This window comes from Lissotriton helveticus, chromosome 8 (assembly GCF_964261635.1).
Source record: "Lissotriton helveticus chromosome 8, aLisHel1.1, whole genome shotgun sequence".
In the NCBI taxonomy this organism is placed as follows: domain Eukaryota; kingdom Metazoa; phylum Chordata; class Amphibia; order Caudata; family Salamandridae; genus Lissotriton; species Lissotriton helveticus.
This window is the reverse complement of record NC_136069.1, coordinates 1,146,065,647-1,146,088,178: the sequence shown is the minus strand read 5'-3', so window position 1 is coordinate 1,146,088,178 and position 22,532 is coordinate 1,146,065,647. Positions and strand designations below refer to the sequence as shown.

At 45.2% G+C, this 22,532-nt stretch overlaps 1 protein-coding gene across 1 annotated transcript in view; it reads right to left on the bottom strand.

Annotated features, from left to right (window-relative positions):
* NPAS2 (neuronal PAS domain protein 2) overlaps window positions 1-22,532 on the bottom strand; it is a 420,609-nt gene that overhangs the window by 245,488 nt on the left and 152,589 nt on the right. Inside the window, exon 5 of the mRNA XM_078658025.1 lies at window positions 21,836-21,925. Coding sequence (XP_078514151.1) covers window positions 21,836-21,925 — 90 coding nt within the window. The remainder of the gene's footprint in view (window positions 1-21,835; window positions 21,926-22,532) is intronic.

Here is a 22,532-nt window from a genome sequence, read left to right as displayed (position 1 = left end):
CATTTTGATATCACATCGAGGAAGATCAGTCCTTGAATTAAATATAGAGGTCCAAGCTGGCTACGAAACAATGATAAAAATTGTGATTTTTACTGGCTGATTCTCCGGGGGCCTCATTATGAGTGGCCCATCAAATTACCTGGAATTTCTTCCCATTTCCCAAGTTACTCATACCAGGCATATCAGAAACTTGGGGGAGATTACTTGAGGATTCTGAGTGTGACAATGAGGAATTCCTTAGAAATGAGGAAGCACCAGGGGACTAGTAATTCCATAACTTACTCCTTCAGTATGTCATAGGTTTCCCACAGAGATCACTGAGCAAGAATGACTGCATTTAGGTGAATGTCCAGGTGAAACACCACAGATGAAAGGCAAAACCATGGATTTCATAATTACAAAGGGTCCTGTAACATAATTAATGGCCCCATTGAAATTAATAGGGAACTGTTTAATGAGGCCTGAGTCTTTTTCAGTTGCACTCAGTGTGACCCTCCGGACTGAGGTCTAACTATTCAATTTAAGAGAATGGGCAGAGCCCAATTGTATCCAAATGAATTTTGCAACTCAGTGGGCAGTGGCGAGACACACAAGAGAACAACTGGTGGAAACCAAGCCCCATTCTTAACACTACAACTAGAGAGTTTTGTGCTGCTTTTCTTAGGGAAAGTGAATAGGCCATGCCCTCCCTGTACTGCATTATATTGCGTGGAGTGCAACAAAAGGAGATCACTCTGGTATAACCAGCCCGTATGACGAGCATTTTGGACAATAGGAAGCTTCATTCAGCCAGTCGCCAGAGCCTCAGTGTTGGGATCTATGGTGCCTGATGATGTTAGAGGGCTGAGCAGAAAACTTCTCTAAAGAGTACCAGTTTATCATGGTCTATGTCGTCCTATTTGAATCAACTCATTTCTGTATAACATGATCAGCACAGTTTTAAACTGTGCTTGTTGACATTTTAGCATATTATTACACAATCATTTGCTTACAATGTAATTGCAGTTGATAGAAAAACACATCAATACAGATTGTGTTCAAAAGATAGGCAGGCACATGAAGTGTTCCTAAAATCTCTGTGGGTTGCGGCATTGTATGTACAGTGAGTCTTACTAACATTCTGAGTATGCATTAGTATAGACAGTAGTACTGGGGGTCTGGTGTATGATCTGTATTCAAAAACCATGGAGAAACAAAAAGTGGGGAAGAACTGCCAAACAATTGTCTCAAGGGAACCGTGTTTTACCTTTAGGGGTAGAAGTGTGTGAAGGAGACACTCGAAGGTTTGGGGGAGGGGCGGGGGCACGCTCCCAGCCAAGTCTGTGGCAGCGCCACGTGGCCCAGGCAGGGTGGGTCAGGCCGGGAGAGAACTACCTACTTGGTGGGGGTGGGGGTCCGCCTCATGGGGAGACCAGTATGCAGCCCTCCCATTGCAGCGGGGAGGAACATTCTCTTTCACTCAGCTGAACTCCGTGTCCATCTCTTCAGGTGTATCTGACCCTCCCTCGCCCAAATCTGTGTCGTGTGTGGGGTTTTCCCATGCATTAACAAACTCTGCCCATAGTTCCTCTGTGGAGCAACTGCGCACCACCCTGGCCTCCTCGATCAACAGGGCTTTCTCCTCTGCTCTCGCCCATGTGACCACATCTATCCCTCAGAACCCCAGAATGGGATCTACACTGGATTTTCCAGACCATCGCTATCCACCTTTTGGATATTGCAATTACCAGTTCTAAAAACCTATTATCAACCATTCTGGGCCTAGGCCTAGGAAATGCACCCAGGAGGCAGGACCCAACCGTGTACAGGATGTAGAAATTAAGCTTGTCCAGCCCTCCCCCGTCGGAGGTTGTCGTGTTGTGGCTAGGGATACTCTAGCGGCTCCCATACCAGATAAGCTCCCTAAAGAGTGAATCTAGCTGCAGTAACCAAGACCCCAGCATGCTGACCAGAAGATTTGAGAAAAAATAAAGCAGCCTCAGGAGCATCACCGTTTTTGAGATTGCAATGAGTGTCATTGACAGCAATTTGAGCAACCTCCAGAAGGGCACACATGACATAAGGTAGTGCAGTGCCCCTCCCAGATTACTCTCCCTTATGAATGCTGATGTGTGGTAGATCTGGATTTCCAGATAGTTAAAGGTGTTTGGGGAATAGACAGGTCTTAGCTTGGTTGACCCAGAGGCCCGAAAGGGAGCCAAATGTTCTCCAGGACTATCATCAAGACGCCAGCATCCGAGGCACTGTTCAAAATGTAAAGAAGGTCATATTGATAGAGGGATACGATACGTTCACCCTTTACAATGCCCCTGCCTCTGCCCTCCAGTCTCAGCAACTCCACCAACAACTCTATCGCCAAGGCGAAGAGTAAGGTAGGGGGGACAGCGGGCAGCCCTGGCATGTTCAGTGATGAATATCTTATTACTGTGAAATTGTGGTGCCAGTTTTAACCCTGGCGGTCGGGAGGGTATACAGTAGTCTCATCCACTTCAGTCATGAGTTCCTAAGGCCCATGCGGGTCATGACCTCTTTGAGAAAGCCCTAACGGAACTTTTTGAAAGTCTTCTTGATGTCACACACAATCAATGCACCGGAGGTAGCCTGCACGTCAGGGTTATACAGGATATGGTGGAGCCGCCGCAAATTAAGAGAAGTGTTTTGCGTGGGTATGTAACTGGTTTGGTCTGTATGGAAACGTCTGCATATGTTGTAGTAATCGAGCCGCTAGGACTTTGCTGAGGATTTTGAAATCCATGTTCAACTTGGACAGAGGGTATAATGCAACAACAGGGGCCACCAGGGCTTTGGGTTTGGGAACAGCACCACACTTGCTGCCAGAGTCAAGTCCAGTAGGGTCCCTGATACGTATGATTTGGCATACACTGCAACCGGCCTGGGAGCCAGCAGCCCTGTGTATGTCGAGTAAAACTCTGCAAGTAATCCACACGGTTCCGCGTTCTTGCTCATGGCCATATCCTTAATGGCAGCACCTTCTCTGTCCCTGTTACAGTGTATAAGAGCGAGAGACGGTCCAGCAAGGCCCGTACTGCCCCACCAGGATGAAGTAAATATGGTGCCTCGTATGTCTGAGTATTAAACTGAAGAAAGGATTGGTGCAGATCCATTTGGTGGAGAGGACGAAGAATTGAATGCGGCCTCTGAATATTATATTTTTATTGATGAAAGAACATTAAACGTCTTAGCAGTTTAACGTTCATACTTTACTATTATTTCTGCCTCTTACTTTTTGGAAAGATAAGTGTTTAGAGGAGGCTGATGTCAGAGAATTTGCACACAGGTGTAATAAAATTGACAAAGCTGTATATTTTGTTTTTAATCCGTCTATACAATTGAAAGATAGAAAAATCCTAGATACAACTTATGTAGAGAAAAAAGGGCTGCAAATCCCTAGGTGAAGACATCAAGGAAACTTGGGAATTAATTTAGAACTAGGATCAGTAAGCCCCATATCTCTTGTATTTGTTCAAAACAGGAATATTAAGAATGTGACGTGCGAATAGGGAGTGATAGCAGTTGTTTAGTCACTTGAGTGGGTTTGTCCCGGTATACAGTCATAATATCGAGTAAAAAATATAGAATGGGCAAAATATCGAGTTAAAAATATAGAATGGGCAAAATTTCAAATGGACAGAATATAGACTACAAAAATATCGAATAGAATAGCAGTAATATCGAATCTAAAATATACAAGGGACAAAATATCGAATGGACAGAATATAGACAAAAAAAATATCGATGGACAGAATATAGACAACAAAAATATCGAATTTTAGGTATGTGAGTTAATATTTATATTTTTAATAATATGTAAGTGTTTTTTATGTTAGTATATGTGTTAAAAGTGTATTTTTATTTTAGAATTTATTTTAATTAATTAATTTTATGGTATTTAATTTTTGCGTAATATAAATCTGGAGCGGGTTGTGGGTTTATAGGAAAAATAGGGTGGGAAGTAATTTAAATATAATTAATTACATATTTTAATTTATTTATTGGTATTTATTTTGAATTAATTGTTAATTAATTTTTAATTGGTAATTAATTAAAATATAATTGGTAATTAATTTGTATTCATTGATTAATTGATAATTATGTTAATTTTATTTATTTATTTTCTGTAGCGGGTTGTGGTTTATAGGGGAATAGGGTGGAAAGTAATTTTATTATAATTTATGTATTGGTATTTATTTTGAATTAGTTGTTAATTAATTTTTAATTGGTAATTAATTAAAATTTAATTGGTAATTAATTTGTATTAACTGATTAATTGATAATTATGTTCATTTTATTAATTTATTTTCTGTAGCGGGTTGTGTGTTTATAGGGAAATCGGGTGGGAGGTAATTTAATTGTAATTAATAAAAAAAATGTATTATTTTTTTAAATTAATTGTTAATTATTTTTCAATTGTTAATTAATTAATTGTTATTGGTAATTAATTTGTATTAATAGGTAATTATTTTTGAGTAATTATTTTTTTTTAATTATTTGTAATTGATAAATTAGTATAATATATTAGATTGGTAATTAATTTTAATTAATTTGTAATTGGTGTTAATATTTAATTTATTTTTAATTATATATGAAGTATTTACTTTCCCTATTGTTGCACTCCCTGGAGTGGGAATAGTAATTTTTACCCCTATGCTATCCAACGCTTTCCCTACTGTTGCACTCTCTGGAGTTGGAATAGTAATTTTTACCCTCCCGCTATCCAACGCTTTTCCTACTGTTGCACTCACTGGAGTGGGAATAGTAATTTTTACCCTCCCGCTATCCAACGCTTTCCCTACTGTTGCACTCACTGGAGTGGGAATAGTAATTTTTACCCCTACGCTATCCAACGCTTTTCCTACTGTTGCACTCTCTGGAGTGGGAATAGTCATTTTATCCCTACGCTATCCAACGCTTTCCCTACTCTTGCACTCTTTGGAGTGGGAATAGTCATTTTTACCTTCCTGCTATCCAACGCTTTCTCTACTGTTGCACTCAGTGGAGTGGTAATAGTAAATTTTACTGTCCCGCTAACCTATGGTAAAAATATTGTATATTTTTTATTAATATTATGTTTATATGTGTATGTATTAAAAAATTACATTGTATGTTTATTTATTTTTAACTTAAATTAATTATTGATTAATTTTAAGGTTAATTAAGTATTTTAAGTATGTTTAAGTTAATTATATTTAATATTTTATTATTTTTCAATTACTTTTAAGACATTTAAAAAATTCGATATTTTGACTATCTATATTTTTTACAACGATATTTTTGATTCGATATTTTTGCACTTACCTGTTTGGAGATAGGAGTTCGATATTTTTGTATTCTATATTTTTTACTCGATATTTTGCTACATCGATATTTGTGTTATCGATATTATGTCAGTGATCCGTTTGTCCCATTGTGATCCTTGGCGAAAGGTCTGGAATGTTTGAGCCAAACTGAGTTCCTTAAATAAAAAAGTGCTTGTGGGTTGCAATCCTCTCTACAAAATTCAAGCTCTGCTTTCTGAGATTGGTGAAACTAAATATTTTTCTGCTTTCTATTTCCAAGCAGCACACTACCCGCTAGAGTTGACAACTGACTGCCGTCATCTCACCATTTTGGTCACTCCTAATGGGGCTTTCTGGTACTGGCACATACTTTTTAGTTTGGCATCAGCAATCTCCGTACTACAAATACTGAAGGCTAACCTGATCACCAAAGGCATGAGGTAGGGAAAACTTGGCTCAGTTTCTCAGTTAGTGTGAATACTGTGCACACATTGTAGAAGGGGTTTCTTTCTTGCCAAACTCAAAGGGAGTTCTAAACAAGAAAGATGACAAGTCTGAATGAGCTCAAGGTATGAATGCATTGCCTGAAGAAACAAATTGTGAATGCCAGAGCATTGTCTTTTTTTCAGATGTTGAGGAAGGCATTGTTGCAGCTGATGGCAGTGGGGGTAGGTCTTGGATAGTTCTGACCCAAAAACTTAAGGGTGAGAGTGGTAAATCTTTGCTTTAACAGTACTTACATGAGCTGAGAAAAGATATTCGCCCAGAGAGAGAGAGGCTTTAGAACCCATATGAACATCTGAACACTTAAAACATTGCTGTGGTGAAGAGGTATTGACAGATCAAACACGTGTGTTTTCTTCTTAGTGATTATGGCACTGGCAAGACTGTGCAAATAAGGATTTTGCTATACTTTACAAGTTTCATTTTTACATTAGATACATTTCAGGTAGGGGGGATTTCAGGGCGCTTTATCCAGATCCCCTGTGAATACTGACTAGGGTGACAAGTTGTCCAAGATAGGAGATTGAGTGGATGCTTTTTTGCCCACAGGGAATATTTGTCTTTAAATCCCTAATATTAGAACATTGGAATGTTGGGAGCTCCATTGAAAACAATGGAGTGCTCCGGGCTTATAATGGCTGGTATAAGCCTGGAGCTCCAACATTCCAATGTTCTAATTGTCTTTAAATCCCTAGCAATTGGGGAGGAGCTACGCGCGCATCCAAGATGACCGCGTGAGCCCAGGGCTCCCGAGACCCTCGCCACCTCCCGCAATTATTCTGAGTATTATCCTGCCAACATCGACGGGCTATTAAAGACGCAACCCAGCTGACATACGAGCTGTTTTCAGAAATCGATTTGGACTCCGGGAACCAAACTTATGACACTCTGAACCTTTGAGGCCTGCCCCATGGACATCTCCGGGCCTCGGGTGGTCTGAGTGCCCAGGCTGTAATTCAACAACAACGGCGGCGGGGTCTTGGTTGCTGCCCCGAGTTCACTTTCGGTTTCGTTTTTGGATCTTCACCCTCTCGCATCTCTATCCTGCTGCAATAGCCTGTGTTGCGCCCGGACCCTGGACCCTGGAATCTTCTATTTCAGGGATAGAGACGCTATCCTGCAGGCATCACGAACGGGTGGCCCGGTGAAGTTTGAGAAGAAATGCGTTACTTACCTGTAACAGCAGTTATCCAGTATTGGTGTCTTTCATAGATTCACATGCCTGAATCATTCCCCGTCGTCGAGACGGGAGCCTCCGGTAAATAAAAAAGTAATGTCCTATAGACATACATAGAGAAAATAGGCCCAAGGGTCTCCCCTTAGTGGCCTTTCCTTGTCCTTATGTAAAAAGGACCAAACTCTTACAGTCAGCCAATCAGCTCCGACCTCCCTCTAGGACCTCCCTGGGAGGAGCCCCAGTCCCTCAGATTTTCGTACGCACCCAACTAGGTTGGCGTAATATTGTTAGAGAGGGATGTGAGACCTTCCAGGGGAGGCGGGAGGGTTGCATGTGAATCTATGAAAGACACCAATACTGGATAACTGCTGTTACAGGTAAGTAACGCATTTCTTATCCAGTATTTGGGTGTCTTTCATAGATTCACATGCCTGAATCAGAATAGCTAGCAATCAGATATGCACCCGCGTGATGGAAATGCTCTGTAGTCACAGTAGACAATGCATGTGTCGTCATACAACATGTGGACAGCATAACAGTAACATCACAATAGCAAGGAACGTGCATACCTGGATGGCGGGATGTAGGAAGGCCCACATCACTGAAAGAGATGGCGAAGCACTGCCTGGCCCACTGCCGCATCCTTCTGAAGTTCGATATCCAGGCAGTAATGTCTGGAGAAGTGTGCGGTGACTTCCAAGTCGCCGCTCTGCAAATGTCCAAGATTGGTACCCCAGCGAACAGTGCTGCGGACGTGGACATCGCCCTGGTGGAGTGAGCAGTAACATGCTCAGTTAAAGGCCGTCCGGCCTGGTCATGGCAGAATGCAATCGTTGATGAGATCCATATTGAGACGCTTTGTTTCGTGAGGGACAGGCCCATTCTTGGTCTGCTGTATGTCACGAACAGTTGTGAAGAGTTTCTGAAAGTCTTAGACTTATCTAGGTAGAACCTGAGACATCTTTGAGATCTAAAGAATGTAGAGCCATTCCTGCTGCGGTTGAAGGGTTCGCAAAGAGAGTTTGAAGGATTGTTGGCTCATTGAGACGAAAGTCTGAAGGCACCTTTGGAATGAATTTTGGATTCGGTCTCAGCACCATGCTAGCATTCCTGAACTGCATGTATGGTTCCTGAATGGACAGAGCTTGGAGCTCGCTCACTCTTCTGGATAGAAAACCGCCTGTATCCCACTGACTCTTAGTGGGGATTTTCGTGTACTGGTTGAACGGATGTTTCATGAGCTTGGTAAGAACCACATTGAGATGCCAGGAGGTGGCAACATCCTTACTGGCGGGAAAGATCTATATAAACGTTTCAGAACTTGCTTAATCAACCCGCTTGACCAGAGCGATGGGCTCGTTTGAATTCTTTTATAACGAGATAGCACTGTTAAGTGTACTGTAATGGATAGATAAGGCAATATTTGCACCAGTGATGTGGAGAAAAGCATATGTCTGCGGTCTACACCGCAGACACAAAGCGCTTCCCTTTCCGGGAATATGTTCACGTGCTATCCGCACTTGCTCTGGCAAGAATGTCTACAGTCCTGTGGATTATTCCGATTGTGGAACTCTGAACTCAGTCCTGTGGATTATTCCGATTGTGGAACTCTGAACTCAGTCTTGTGGATTATTTCGATTGTGGAACCCTGAACTCAGGGGTCAGGCGACCAACCAGAGAGACTTCAGACCCTGATGTCGAACTGCATTATCGATCATAGTAAGCAGAGATAGATACTGCCGCCGGTGGATCGGCGGCTACAGGGATAGGTGGTGGAGTTCTGTGAACCAATGTCGCCTCTGCCCAATTGGGGCTATTAAAATCAGAATACCAGGCTCCACCAACCTTGTCTTGAGGACAATGGGAGCATCGGGAATGGCGGAAAGGCCTACGCAAAGACATTGCGCCCTGCGGTTGGAGATGCATTCCCTAGCCAGTTACCGAAGTGTGGGCATTCGGCTTTCATTCACATCGCAAGTAGATCCATTTGTGGCGTGTTTTATCTGGAGAAGATGTGGCCAATGAGTTGTTGGTCCAGCTCCCCGTTACAATGGTTTCTGCCTGCTGAACGCATCGGTGAGCCCATTGTTCGTCTTATTCTTGGTAGGCAAGCTTAAAGGCCCAGGAAGACCGTCAGCAGTTCAGGCAGATTGATATATAGTGTCTTCTCCATAGGAGACTACCTTCCGCATTTTGTGACGACGTGAGGAACCGCCGGAAGTAGGAGTGACAAGCCTTGAGATAGTTTTTGAGAGGATATTCCTCATTGTAGGACTCCGGCCATGTGAGGATTCCCTTTTATGTGGCAAGATGACCCTGTAGATTGTAACCACTGCCTCGATAGCGCCTCTTGTAGAGGTCTTGTTCGTAGTTGAGAGCGAGGAATCAGGAGGATACACTATCACTCTCTGATATGAAAACCTTTGCTGACCGTGTGGCCAGGGTTATACCTAGGAAACCGATGTACCTAGGAAACTGATGTAGTGAGAAGGTCTCAGGACCGATTTTTCCTGATTGAGGATGAGATCCAAGCATCGAAAACTGAAAGCAGGCGTTGGGAGACCTGGACACGTCTTTTTAAGGATGAAGCCTTGAGCAGGCAGTCCTTCAGAACCGAAAGACTTGGTGTCCTAGTTATGTCGCTCCCAGGGAACTGTATTTCGTGAATATGTGTGGTGCAGACTTGAGCTCGAAAGACAGAACGCGAAACCGTAAATGTCTGCCCACTACTGCAAATCGTAAGTACTTTGAGCGATTCCTGTGAAGTGGGATATGGAAGTAAACGTCTTGTTTGCTGGACCTCATGGAGTACCATGCGAAACAACTGCCTCATTTAGGAGGGTGTTGAAGTCTCTGAAGCCCAATGTTGGTTTCCTCCTCTTATCTTTTTTCTGGATATAAAAAGGAAGCGGGAACAAAAAAAAAAAAAACCTTTTCCCTTATGAGGAGGAGGTACTCTCGCTATAGCTCCTTTGAGGAGGAGGAACTCTCGCTATAGCTCCATTCTACAGCATAATCCAGACGTAGATGCAGCTGTATATCTTGATATCTCTGCTGCCCGTTCCATGAGAAGACAATTTCTCAGAGGATGGGAGCTTGTTTTGCTATTGTCGGCGACTGAAGGCATTGTGGTCTACTCTGGCCTGAAGAGCAGGAAGATTGGAATTGATAATTCCTTTGAGGGAAGACCTTCTTCTTCCTCCATTTGTACTAAAGGACAGGTCCATATACTGAGGAGTGTCCAAAGCTCTCGCATTGTCTGTTTCGTTAACTTTTCGCGCCAATAGTGACTGGCCCTCATCTGGCCTGTCCACAAACATTGTTTGCACCTCAGGACGGAAAGGGCCCTCCTTGGATCCGCAAGACTGCTGGTCCAGCCACTTGCGGAACCCTGTCATAGCGATATTCCTCGTGTAGTGTATGGTTTAACGCCAATGCACCGCCTCTAGCGGAATCCACCTAACTTCCTCTTCGGATGAGTCTGGTAATTCCGGCTGGTATTCGGAATTCCGGCTGGTATGGGGCCAGTGTGCCCACAATTTTTCCATGCTAGCGTACCAAGAGCGCTAGAACGTTCACAGAGGAAAACCTGTTCGTCAGGTTGTCCACTCTTAGACCCTCCTTATCAGGAGGAGGTGACAACGGGGCCGAAGGATCCCCGGAGTTTTTCTAGGGCGCCTGTGGCACTACGGAGTCCGGCTTAGAAAGTTCCTGTTAAGCACGCCGGTGCTGTATCTGGCGCCTTATACTTCTTCCCCAACGGAGGGATCACCAGTGATACAGAGGAGGGGCACTACCGGACCCATACTATTCTGACTATAGGTAATGGATAACCCGTATTGACCTTACTGCCTTCTTGTAGGGTTCTTTGAAGACGTACCAGAAGCAGGCCTGTTCTTGAGAGGTCATGGAGATCTTAAAACGTTGAGCAGCTCTCCGTACCACCTTAGAAGAGATTCCAGAAGTGGTGGAGTTCCTTCTTCGTCGATGAATTCGTCGACGAGGTTGCCGTCGTAGACTATGCCATCGTAGACGCGCAGTCATAGATGACCATACCCTCTTAAAAGAGATTACAGACTTGGTGGATTTCCTCCTTCGTTGACGAGTTCGTCGACAAGATCTCCGTCAGAGAGTATGCCGTCACAGACGAGCAGTCATAGATGAGGCCGTCGTAGACTACTCGTAGACAAGGCCGTCGACGCCGTCGTAGACTAGCCTTCGTAGCTGAGTCTGTCGTAGATGAGGTCATCATAGACTAGACCATCCTAGACGAGGCCATCGTAGACGAGTCCCTCGTAGACTAGGCCATCGTAGACGAGGCCCACGTAGACGAGGCCCGCGTAGATGAGGCCATCTTAGGCTAGGCCATCTTAGAGAAGGCCCTGGTCGACCAGACAGGCTGTCCTAGACGATGTCGTCGATGACTATGCCGCCGTAGACGAGTCCTCGAAGATGAGCCTACGTAGATGAGGCTATCGTCGATACCGTAGACAGGGCGTCGCAGGCGAGCAGTCGACTCCTTAGACTAGCCCTCGTAGACGAGGCCGTCATAGAGTAGGCCGTCGTAGACTAGGAAATTGTAGACTAGGCCATCGAGCACTAGGCCTTCGTAGACGACTAGGCCATCGATCATTAGGCCTCCATGGAGTAGGCCAGTAGACTAGGCCATCGTAGACTATAGATTAGGCCATTGTAGACTAGGTCCTCGTAGACTAGGCCCTGTAGACGCTATAGATAGGCCGCCGTAGACAGGCTGTCAGACGCGCCCACAAAAATGCGCCTTTGTAGATGAGGCCATCATCGTAGGTGAGGCCATCATCGAACCGTAGACAGGCCGTAGACATGCCGAGTAGTCTTCGTAGATGAAACCATCATTGATACTGTAGACAGGCCTTCGTTCCGAGAGGCTGTCGTCGATGGTTGCGTCGCCGACGTCAAAGGTTGCGTCGCCGACGTCGATGGTCTCGTCGTCGACGGACTCGTCGTCGACGGCGACGGTCTTGACGTCGACGGTCTCGACGTCGACGGTCTCGTCGTCGACGGTTTCGCCGTCGTCGACGGTCCTCGTCGACGGCGATGGTCTTGACGTCGATGGTCTCGTCGTCGACGGACTCGTCGTCGACGTCGACGGTCTCGACGTCGACGGTCTCGTCGTCGACGGTTTCGCTGTCGTCGACGGTCCTCGCCGTCGTCGACGGTCCTCGTCGACGGTCTTGACGTCGACGGTCTCGACGTCGACGGTCTCTTCGTCGACGGTTTCGCCGTCGTCGACGGTCCTCGTCGTCGTCGACGGTCTTTGCCGTCGACGGTCCTCGCAGTCGTCGACGGTCTTCGCCGTCGCCGACGGTCCTCGTCGTCGACGGTCCTAGTCGTCGTCGACGGTCCTCGCCGTCGTCGACGGTCCTCGCCGTCGTCGACGGTGTCGAAGTCGACGTCCATGGTGTCGTCGACGGTCTCGTCGTTGACGTCGATGTCCTAGTCGTCGACGCTCTCGACGCTCCAATCGTCGACGGTGTCGCCGTCGACGTCTATGGTCTCGTCGTCGACGTCATCGTCGAAGCTGTCATTGACGCTCTCATTGTAATGATGATGGTTTTGACATCGATGGCTTCTTAGGCTGTACCTCTAGGAGGTATAGACGACGCCTTTCTGAACGAACCTATGACCAGAGGAGGGGATATAGACGGCTCATACGTCGTCTATTTTGTCCGATATTTCTCCAAAGCAAGTCCTTTACTCTCCTTTCCCACAGAGTGGGGAGACCCTTGAAGGACTGCGCCCGGAAGACCCCTGAGCGGTCTTGTTTAGGGCCTTCTCAGGATGGTACCCTGAGGAATGAGTCTGAGGAGATTCTCTATTGAGGTCTCCTGGACTTTGAGGGCAACACCTCATCGCAGTAACTGGAGAAAATAATAACCTCCTTTCTGGCCTTAAGCATATTAACAGCTCTGTTCACGACCCTTCAAAAGTCACTTGAAAAAGCAACATACCTTGTAGCCTTTGGTCTGAGTGCGAGGAACCGAGCAGAGCCACCTCTTGGAACAAGAAGTGCAGGCTCCAAACAGAATTCTTCCGTTCTTTCCCTTGTTAAAACCTTCTTTAAAGAAAGTATTTGAAGATAAAGATGTATTTGAAGATAATCCATAGTAGAAAAGCCAAATTAAGTGAAAAAAACACAGAATCTGAGCAGAGCTCAGAGGAGACTCCCTTAGCACAACGTGCGGTAGAAAATCTGAGGGACTGGGGCTCCTCCCAGGGAGGTCCTAGAGGGAGGTCGGGGCTGATTGGCTGACTGTAAGAGTTTGGTCCTTTTTACATAAGGACAAGGAAAGGCCACTAAGGGGAGACCCTTGGGCCTATTTTCTCTATGTATGTCTATAGGACATTACTTTTTTATTTACCGGAGGCTCCCGTCTCGACGACGGGGAATGATTCAGGCATGTGAATCTATGAAAGACACCCAAATACTGGCTAATACCACTGTGAGCTGCTACCCGGACTTCACACAATCTGTTCAGAAACAGAGGATGGAGTTCCAAGGAGTGAAGCAGAGACTGAGGGACATGGGACTGAAATATGCGATGCTTTTCCCGACCCGACTACGGATTGAATATGAGGACCGGACATTTTTCTTTGATCGCCCTGACAGAGTGAGTGACTGGCTTGATTCCTTGCCTGAGCGACGAGATCGCACGGACCATTCCGGCGGAGCTGAGGGTGGCCAACCTGACCAGGAATGAGCTGTGTTCCCGAGTTACTGACACTGTTTATGATATGTCACTGTGGTTAGACGTCTCCCGTATTACTAAGACTTCTGTGTGCACCCCGAGGTGGCGGGGGGGTGGGACTCTTTCCTTCTCTGGGTTTCTTTTTGTAGATTAGTTCTATGTTAGGGCGACAGGCACACTGCAAGTTGGGGTGGCTTTTGAGTCTAACGCAGGGGTGCAGGGCGTTTGTTTCCTGGGACTGTGGGGGGAGGGTGGGAAGTGTTCGGGGTGTGTTAGGGTTCTTTTTCAAGGCAACGTATTGAATTATTATTTGATTTGGGTGCTGCGCTGCGGGTTGGGAGGGCTCTGCTGCCATTTTGACTGTGGGGGGTAGGGGGTTGAGACTTCTAAGCTGGAATGTTAATGGATTGCGGGACAGGATAAAACGGGGTGTTGTATTGCAATGCTTGAAACGTTTCTCCCCTGATGTAGTGTTACTGCAGGAAACACATCTGATTGGGAACACTTGTCATGCTAAGAATAGGCGGGGATACCACCTTGCTGCCCATGCTGGTTTCACCTCCCGTTCCAGGGGGGTGGGTATTCTTGTTCGGAACTCCCTTCCCCTGTAGGTTGACAATGTAATGTGTGATGATAGAGGGGGTTACGCCGCCCTCACTGGTAGGTGGGAGGGGAAGACCATCACGCTGCTTTCTGTCTACGTCCCCCCTGGTTTGCAGTCCTCAACCTTTTCTGATTTGGGGAGGGTGATTCTGGGACTCCCGGACTGTATGCTGCTTGTGGGCAGAGACTTCAATTCTGTTGTTTCTGGTGTGGGGGACCAAAAAAAAAGAATAAAAAAAAAAAAGCCCTAGCAATTTCTCCCATCCTTTGTGATCAAGGTTTGCTCCCGTCTTTAAAGTAGTAATTTTCCAGCCATATTCAGGGTTGAATTGTGCCTTGGAAATGTTTCTGAAGATGCCAGTTTTTGGACGATCTATTTTCAAGTCCACCCTGACCTAGAATAAACAACCCTCTCCAAGCCCCTGAACTATCTGGTCTTGCCACCGCCTTCTTGAAAACAGCAAGGAATCTGGTGGAGGTATGGGATGCAAATTTCAACTACAAAGAACATTACACGACAGTGGTCTGCTCTGCTTTATTTTGCCTGGGTCGACTAAAATGAACATTAAAGGAGCACTTATCAACTCAAAAATGGACTACATCAATACAATACTGGACAGTCCGTGCAAACGACAATCAAACAATTACATTTCATTGAAAATATGGAAGCTTGGCGAGCCTTAAGATTGTGCATGATTGATAACGTTTGGGCTGATGGCCAGTTTCTTTATTAGATATCAGTAGCCAGTGAAGCACAATGTCCCAAATTATCAGCGGGAAAATTGTGATGACTTTGGCCAGAACATTTGTTGAGATCAGACAGCCAGATGCTACAGAGAATCCCAAATACCAGCAACCAGAAGAGAATAAACATAAAGGTGGGAAGGAAAGCGGTTACATCACCTTCACATGGATGCAATTAAAGATGGCTCATTGTAGTTTGTAAATATGATTGCTTTAAACTGAGGTAGGTGACTAAATGCAATTTAATTTCTAGTGTGCACCATAACAATATATATATATATATATATATATATATATATATATATATATATATATATATATATATATATATATATATATATATATATATATACGGAGCCAAAAGGCAAGATCACATCTCACCCTCCCTGAAAGATCTCAAGTGGCTCCCAACTGAAGCTTGCTGCTACTTCAAAACTGCCTGTCTCACCCACAAAGTCCTTCACACTGGTAAACCAGTCTACCTGGCAGCCAATCTCACCAAGGCAGGCCAGGCAAGAAACCTGAGGAGCACCAACAACCTACTTCTCATACCCCAAAGAGACATAAATAAAAAGCCCTGACTCACTCATTCTCGGGCAATGCTCCCAAAATCTGGAACTCCCTAACAGCAGATCTCAGAACCAACCCCTCCTTCATGACCTTCAAGAGAAAACTAAAGGATCTCCTCCTCGCTCGGCACCTTTAACCCAATGGACAATATACCATAGCTATTTTTTAGCAGCCTACAATCAAGAAACTCTCAACTCTATTATCTGCCTTACAGACGGCAGCCTGTTTTGTTTTGTCTGTCTGTTTCTTTTATTGCCTGTGTACATGTTATAAAGTGCTCTGATACCCACCGATCCTGCCAATGCTATATAAAACTCTCTAAATTTAAATAAATAAATAAAACAGTTAACTGAAAACACCAAAGGTTAAAGTGATATTAAAGTTAGGTGAAATTTTCAGAATCAATATTAAGTTGAAATAAAAAAAACATTAAAATATACCTGTTATATTTATCTTTGCAACTATAACTCGTGCCTTAAGGTAACTGTAACTCACGCCCGCCACGCACAATCTTGTTATCAATGATGCTGTTTCAAATGTTGCAGTTATGTTATCAATAATGCTAAAGAACATGTCATGACTGATGTAGTAAGTGGGGTAATTAGCTGTGTATGCGAGGGCGCAAGTTAAAGTTACCTAAGGGCATGAGTTATAGCTACTATAGATAACTATAACTGGAGAATTTCTGTGGTTATTGAGTTTAACGCCTGACTACAATGGCACTCTGCCCTTTGTTTTTTTCCAGTTAACTTCTATTTTTTTAACGTAAAATAATATTTTATTATCATAAGTAAAGCCATCCCCTTGCCTGAATGCGGTGCACACTAGGGGTTTGGCCACAGGCAGAGTAGGCATGTCTGCTTCCACTGGGTGGGAGCTTTGCAAATGTTCCAGCCTGTGGGGGGATCAGACATCTGTTTCCCTGCCCACACTTTTGTGGGCATGGAAATTCACATTGCTCCGACCTGACGGAAGCAAACAAAAACAATGCAGACTCCCACAGCACCCACGCTGACTGCTTGCAGGCACCAAGAGAGGTTCCTGAGGATAGTGACCCCGGGTCTTTACAGGGCTTGGGGAGGGGTGGTCACATGCCCCCCTCCCCTAAATAAAGTATTGTGCCTGACCCACCTCATGGCAGGGAGAAGGGGTTTTGTAGAAGTTTTCAAACCAGCGCTTGTTTTTTAAAACTTTTGCCACAGATTTGTAGATCCTCTGTGAATTTGCAGCAACTTTTTAAAAAATAACCTTTTTGGCTCCAGGCCTAGGGGTCAGGGCATTCCACTCTGCCCCCTTATGTATATTCTTACCTTTTTTGTCGGACTCTGGACTAAGTTCCAAGTCCTAAGATGGATAACGGAACAGTCTTGTTGATGTGGTGGCACCCAATCAGATCACAGCACGAGATCTGTCGGGTCCACGGAGCCTTAGAGGTGTGATAGATTTACAGCAAATCACAAAAAGCATTCATTCTAGACTAAGATCTAGCTTTCTGCAAAATTTGGTTTAATTCCGTTCAGGAGTTTGGCCTGTAGCTGTGTCTAAAGTTAGTACGGAAAAATTAATGGGAAAAACGCATCTTGAGACTCCCCCTTTTTCTTTGCCCCCACTTGACGGAACACCCTGAAACTTACCAGGATGGAGTTGAGGTGAAGAAACATTGTTTTAGAAAGATTTGTGGAGATTCTTCAAAAGGCATCAAAGGAATATGCAAACCAAAAAATGCTTTCCTTTGGAAACTCAATCCTAACTTTACCTACCCAGTGGTAATATATATAGCAGTGGTTCAGACAGGCCAACATAAAGAACAACTTCGCTCACCCAGGCTTGTCGACCACTCGGCGGGTGCTTCCAAAGGCGGGGGTGAAACGCATCTGTTACACAACAACTACGAATCGTGGAGCACTCTCGGGAGTTAAAGGTGACTTTATTGCGCAAATGCATTTCGGCATAGGCCTTCTTCAGTGCATAAAATAATTTCAATTTGGCACAGCTTGTGTTTTTCTTTTAAGTTTTCATTGTGTTCCCTATTGGTGAAGCTTGGACCAATCATAGGGCGGCATCTCTGTGTGTGGAAAATGTCTATGGCAACCTGGAAAGGCATCAATGTCCCATAATGCAATATAATTGTTCAATCATGTCCCACATTTGTATGTTGTGCTTATTGCCATTTCCCATTGGTAAATATTTTGCCACCTCTGTAGTCACTCCCATCCGCTCGCTGCGCCTATCTTCCTCGCCTGCTTCTTTGTTCGTTCTCACGGTACCCAGTAGGCGTCCCTCATATGGCAGGTAACCTTGGACTTGAATAGCCCACATCCTCTTCGGTTGCCGGGTTCTGCTAGCAGTGGTTCAGACAGTCCAACATAAACAAAACTTTGCTCACCCAGGCTTGTCGAACACTCAGCGGGTGTTTCCAATGGTGGGGGTGAACAGCATCTGTTACACAACAACTACGAATCGTGGAGCACTCTCGGGAGTTAAAGGTGATTTTCTTGGAAAATGCATTTCGGCATAGGCCTTCAGTTTGTAAAATAATTTCAATTTGGCACAGCTTGCGTTTTTCTTTTAAGTTTTCATTGTGTTCCCTATAGGTGGAGCTTGGACCAATCATAGGGTGGCATCCCCGTGTGTGGAAAATGTCTATGGCAACTTGGAAAGGCATTAATGTCCCATATTGCAATTTAATTGTTTAATCATGTCCCGCATTGGTATGTTGTGCTTATTGCCATTTCCCATTGCTAAATATTTTGCCACCTCTGTAGTCACTCCCATCCGCTCGCTGTGCCTATCTTCCTCGCCTGCTTCTTTGTTCGTTCTCACGGTATCCCGTAGGTGTCCCTCACATGTCAGGTACCCTTGGACTTGAATAGTCCACATCCTCTTCAGTTGCCGGGTTCCGCTAGCAGTGGTTCAGACAGGCCAACATAAACAACAACTTCGCTCACCCAGGCTTGTCGAACACTCGGCGGGTGCTTCCAATGGCGGGGGTGAACCGCATCTGTTACACAACAACTACGAATCGTGGAGCACTCTCTGGAGTTAAAGGTGATTTTATTGCACAAATGCATTTCGGCATAGGCCTTTTTCATTGCGTAAAATCATTTCAATTTGGCACAGCTTGCGTTTTTCTTTTCTTTTTTAATTCTTTTTATTAAAGCAATACAAGAAGAACAATCGGCAGATGCCTTACAATACGGAGTATGCAACACTTATACAGACCAACAGTGGGTAACGTACGGAAATTCCATAAGGTGAAAGCTAAATATCAAACTACCATGGCATGCGATCGTTAAAACACAGGAGATATCGTTCCAACCAGTTCGACACTTTTCGTAAGTCCACCACCCTTAGGAACAGGATTTTTAAGGAGAAAAAGAATCAGAAAGTTTGAGTGGCAAGCTGGCTTAAAAGAATTGGATACAGCACTTGGAGGCAATACATTATAAAGGATCTCTGGCACATCACCACCCCTAGGACCCGTCCACCCACCAGTCAATAAAACCCCTCAGGAAGGCATCTAATAACAGGAGAGGAACAGGATAATAAACGTGAAAAACGAAAAGAAAGATAATACAACAAACCCCTACCCCCCACCCTGCACCCCTGCATAAGGCTTCCGCCCCACCCTAACTAGCAGTGTGCCTGTCGCCCCAACTAACTATGTACTAAACGTAGAAAAGAAAAGTGGGGGAGGAAATCGACAAACAGGCTCCCGGTCCCCCCTCCCCCCGTCAGAAACAACGACCCCTGAACGCATAACCAAAAACAATCAGGATATTCAATCAGAGCTAACAGGGGAGGGTATAAACACCGCCCAACCCTCCGCAAGAATAGTGGTAGCAAACCCATGTCTATTGAAGCCACGATACAAGCCCCTTTCAGTCAATCTCAACCTTGGCCCTTACGGTCTGCAATACGAACTCCCACAGGTGGAACCACTCTCTCTACAGGATAAACGAGATGGAAAAAGAAGGCAAAAATGATCAGTCAAGAGAAGGTAAGTAGTAGTAGTCCATCACAGATCCCAGTCTCACATAAGCACCCCCTCTCCGACAGTAAGTCCCAATACTGTTTCCTCCGAGAACACGATGAAGCTGCCAGGGGGGAAGAAATTGTTGTTGCGGTACAAAAGTGGTTGAAGAGAGGCTCCGGGAACGGAGGGTCGAGTGGTTCCACCTTCGTCGGAAGGACTAGTAGATGTGGCAATGCAGTCACGATACCAAGGTTACATTCGGATATTCGTTTACCAACCAAGGGCTCCAACACTGCATCCAGCACGAGACCATCATCCACCGGCGAAGCATTTACCGTGGGAGACCCCGCACGTTTGAACTCTCGCAATGGAGCAGGGTCCGGTCTCAGGCGTTCAGTCCCAGCTGCACAAGCGGACATCTTGTGGATCAAAACCTCCACATGAGAATGTAGAGCCCCGATGGCCATCAGGACGGTCCTCAGCGATGGTTCGCGTTCCGTCCGACCCATCTCCGTTCGGTGAGTTACTGGCAGGATCTTCGTCCCCAGAGCACCGGTTCTCCGGGGAAACAGGCCAGAAGGGAGCGGACAGTCACGGAGGGCGGTTGATCGTGTACCGCACAGCGGTCTATTTTCCGCTGCCGCGAGCGAGGACCCCAGCCCTTCGAACCTGGGGGGAGGATGCACCCAGTCTCCGGGACAGGGGACTCCGGCCCGCGGCCACAGGAGCGTCGCGGCACCTCTTCTTCGGTGTTAAGCAGACCAAGCGACCGCCACCAGAAGCAGGCAAAATGACCTCTGCAGCGAGAGACCGGACCCAACCTGGGTCCCACGGCAGATGTTGTTCAATTGTAACCCGGCCGGGCCAGTACTCGAGGCCCCGGCTCACCAGCCGGGTTAGGCCTAGAATTGCAACACGGTGTAACTTTGTCGATCGAGTCCGCAAAATGATCGGGATTGCACCACCGGGGTCAGCAACTATTCATCCACCTGGAGGTTGGGCGTAAGAGCAGGATATATATCAGGATAATCCGGCGGGAGACGAAGCTCGGCGGAGCCGGGAGCCTCAGCGGCCATCTTGTTCGCGAGCGTAGCTCCTCCCCGCGTTTTTCTTTTAAGTTTTCATTGTGTTCCCTATTGGTGGATCTTAGACCAATCATAGGGCGGCATCCCCGTGTTTGTTAAATGTCTGTGGCAACCTGGAAAGGCATCAATGTCCCATAATACAGTATAATTGTCCAATCATGTCCCACATTGGTATGTTGTGCTTATTGCCATTTCCCATTGCTAAATATTTTGCCACCTCTGTAGTCACTCCCATCCGCTCGCTGCGCCTACCTTCTTATATATATATATATATATGGGAATACGCCGACAAACTCATAATCAGGCCCAATGTGGAGTACATTATGTATTGTGTTTGATAAATAGCACCCATTCCGAGTCTTTCTCCTAAAATGGGGAATAAGTTACGGAAAATATGCATGTCTGGTATATTTTTTTCCCCAAGATAAATATCGGCAGGTTTGACCTGCTGAAATTTATCTGGGCAATGGGTATACCACACAATTTGAAATTTAACGGGCTATTTGTAATGAGGCAACACAAAAAGATGATGGACGGAATGCTGTCAAACATATACGTCCAGTACAGAGGTCTGAGCCTAGATCCATTGTTTTTTTGCTCACCAAGCAATTCCAATTTGGACCCAGCCATATGCAAATCAGCCTCATGGGAACAGTCCAGCCCTAACTGCAAGGCCAGGTCCTCCCTGGCCTGGAAACAAGCATTCTGGGACCGGTTTGGGGGAATCACCCATCATCAGCCAAGCTAGCTTGAATCCAATAGCATAGTAAGCAGGGGACCCTTGTCTGGGCCGACACCACCAATCTCAGGATGCTTGTTTCTGGTCGAGGGAGAATCTGGCCTGGCAGTTCAGTCTGGACTGTTCCCATGAGGAACCAGGTCAAGATTAATTTGCATATGGCTGGGTCCAAACTGGGGTGGCATGGTGAGCAAAAGAACAACGGATTTAACCCAGATCTGTGACTGCGGGTGAGAGTTTGAAAAGTTTCACTACTCCGTCCATCTTCATGTTGGGTTACTTGTAATGAGGGCCTGTGTGGCCGTGAGTTAATTTCAAATGCAGTCTTCCTCTTCCTCCAATGGTTCAAGGCAATATTTTGACTATGTAAGCACAACTTCTACGTCACAAGAAGATGTTTGAGTTAACTCACCGGTAAATGACCAAGAAGGGGTGTGATGCTGTCAGAGACAAATACAATGCTCCCATCTGTAGTAACTGCTATGAGAAAACCGTCTAATGCCTGTGGAAATAAATAAATCATAAAGGTATTTCAGTGTACTGATATTAGGGAATGATTACAAAAATTCGACAACCACTTACATCTTACATGTTGAAGCTATCAGGGATGGGGTTATTTTAGAGGAAGCATGGAAGACACATTGAAAAAGAACAAAAATAATGAAAATTAGCAAGCTACTTTTTAGATGTGAATGTGAAAATAGCTATGTTAATTGATTAGAGGTATTGTGCCTGTGTTTAATGCTTTATAAATATCGGCAGACACTCGCTCACTCATTTATTCACAATCATAGCAATTCAGCCAATATGGTTGGTCTGAACAGTTGTGTTTTAGGTGGAAGTGATTGATTTATTAACTGATTCTGCACACTAAGGATACATATTTGTATTGCCTGAAGGTCTGAAGCCAAAGTTTAAACCAACATTTAAATCATCAGGAAGCATTTTAAGAGGAAAAGAAATCCAGTGTTTACCAATTGGAACAGCTGGTTTAGCCCCCAGAGATTGCCTTGCTCGTTTGAGAGGGCCTGAAAATTACAAGGCCCGGACATGAATTCTAGTGGTTTAGTGCCAGATGTGCGTAGGTAATTGTTTGCGATTTCCAAATA